The 1,315-nt window shown below is 60.9% G+C and overlaps 1 protein-coding gene across 2 annotated transcripts in view; it reads right to left on the bottom strand.

The window, feature by feature from the left end:
• Positions 1 to 279, bottom strand: part of TMEM14A (transmembrane protein 14A) — a 10,998-nt gene extending 10,719 nt beyond the window's left edge. Inside the window, exon 1 of one of the 2 annotated variants that reach the window (XM_019537505.1) lies at positions 161 to 279. In XM_019537505.1, the coding sequence (XP_019393050.1) occupies positions 161 to 236 (76 nt within the window). In that variant the 5' untranslated portion in view covers positions 237 to 279. The remainder of the gene's footprint in view (positions 1 to 160) is intronic. The other variant, XM_019537504.1, reaches the window with a different exon arrangement.
• Between the last annotated feature and the right edge of the window lie 1,036 nt (positions 280 to 1,315).

The following is a 1,315-nucleotide window of genomic DNA, read 5'->3' as shown; positions in this document are numbered from 1 at the left end:
GAGCCTAGGGCGACCCTAGCCCTGATAAATGAGCATACCCCAAAGTAGCGGGCAAATCTGGTAACAGGGCCCTTCTGCCCGCTGGAGCCTAGGGCCTCAATAAATCTTAATCTGCTACTGTCCCCTTGGGTGCTACTGTCCCCTGCCACCCAGGCCTTACCTTTCCGTACATATCCCATGGCACCTCCAGCAGCCAGCAACACAGCATAACCAAAACCGATCCAGTCAACAGCCATGGTGACAACTCTGGAGAAGAAAAGAAACAGCAGCACTGCTGACAAGCATGTTTTACTGTAAACTTATATCCCACTTTCAGCTTTATACACTGTCCCCAGCATTAGTAACAAACCATCTTCTAGCACTGTTTGAATACACTTGAGATGTGCGTCTAAGTCAAGCAAATGCATGGTCTTTATCATGTAATCCCACTCCTTCCTGTCCCTGCTCCCTTCAGCACTTAGACACTGTGTCTCATCTCTAATTGGACCCTACACTACGTGTAGGAGTAGGGGCTTGTCTATATTACAAGCCTTCTGCTGGCTTAAAGCAGCCACCCCACGCCCATGCCTGCATGGCTTCAGATGGCTCCAGCACAGGCGACTAGTGCCTCCCGAGTCTGGGGTGTACCAGATTGTCGGGGGAGGGAAATCGTCCAGCCAGCGGTGAAACCAGAAGTGCACTTCCAGTTTTGCAGCTGGTGCTTCCAGGGGGTGCACAGCCCATCTCAGGGGGTGTGCGTGCACCCCTAGGAGCTTGCGCTGTGGAAGCAGCTGCGATTGCTGGCAGAAGGCTTGGGTGAGTTGAGGGGCACTTTCTGTGGCCCACTGGACGTGGCTGTTGCTGGCAGCCTCGACAGCTCTGGTAGCAGAAGCCTCTGCCAGAGACCTGCCAGCACGGGCCCACGTGCACTTCTGCCACCGCCACCAGGCCCGAGGCCTGGCACACAGCGCAGGGGCCCGAGACACTCCCGGCTGCCAGGCAGAGCCCTTGGGCCCCCGCAAGGGGACTGGCAGGTGCGGGGGAAGAGCGAGACGCGCAGGGCTCGGGCCAACACTGAGGAAGGCCCCGGGCCCTGCCTGAGGGCCGCCCCGCAGCCCGTTTTCCCTTGCCGGGGCCGGGGAAGTCGCGGCGCGGGCAGGGGCTGGCGGCCGCACCGGGCGGATCCGGGCCGGGAGCAGAAAGTAGAGCAGGAGGCAGGGGAGCAGGGGAACCGAGCCGGCTCGTCCCCTCCCCGCAGCTGCGGGGGCGCGGGGCAATGCAGTGCAGCCCGGCCGGGTGTGCCTGCACCTGAGCGCGGCCCGGGGCCTCCCTACCT

The sequence above is a fragment of the Crocodylus porosus genome, unplaced genomic scaffold, assembly GCF_001723895.1.
Source record: "Crocodylus porosus isolate Cpor-Errol unplaced genomic scaffold, CroPor_comp1, whole genome shotgun sequence".
In the NCBI taxonomy this organism is placed as follows: Eukaryota; Metazoa; Chordata; order Crocodylia; family Crocodylidae; genus Crocodylus; species Crocodylus porosus.
The sequence above is the reverse complement of the archived record's forward strand: the minus strand, read 5'-3'. Positions and strand labels throughout refer to the sequence as shown.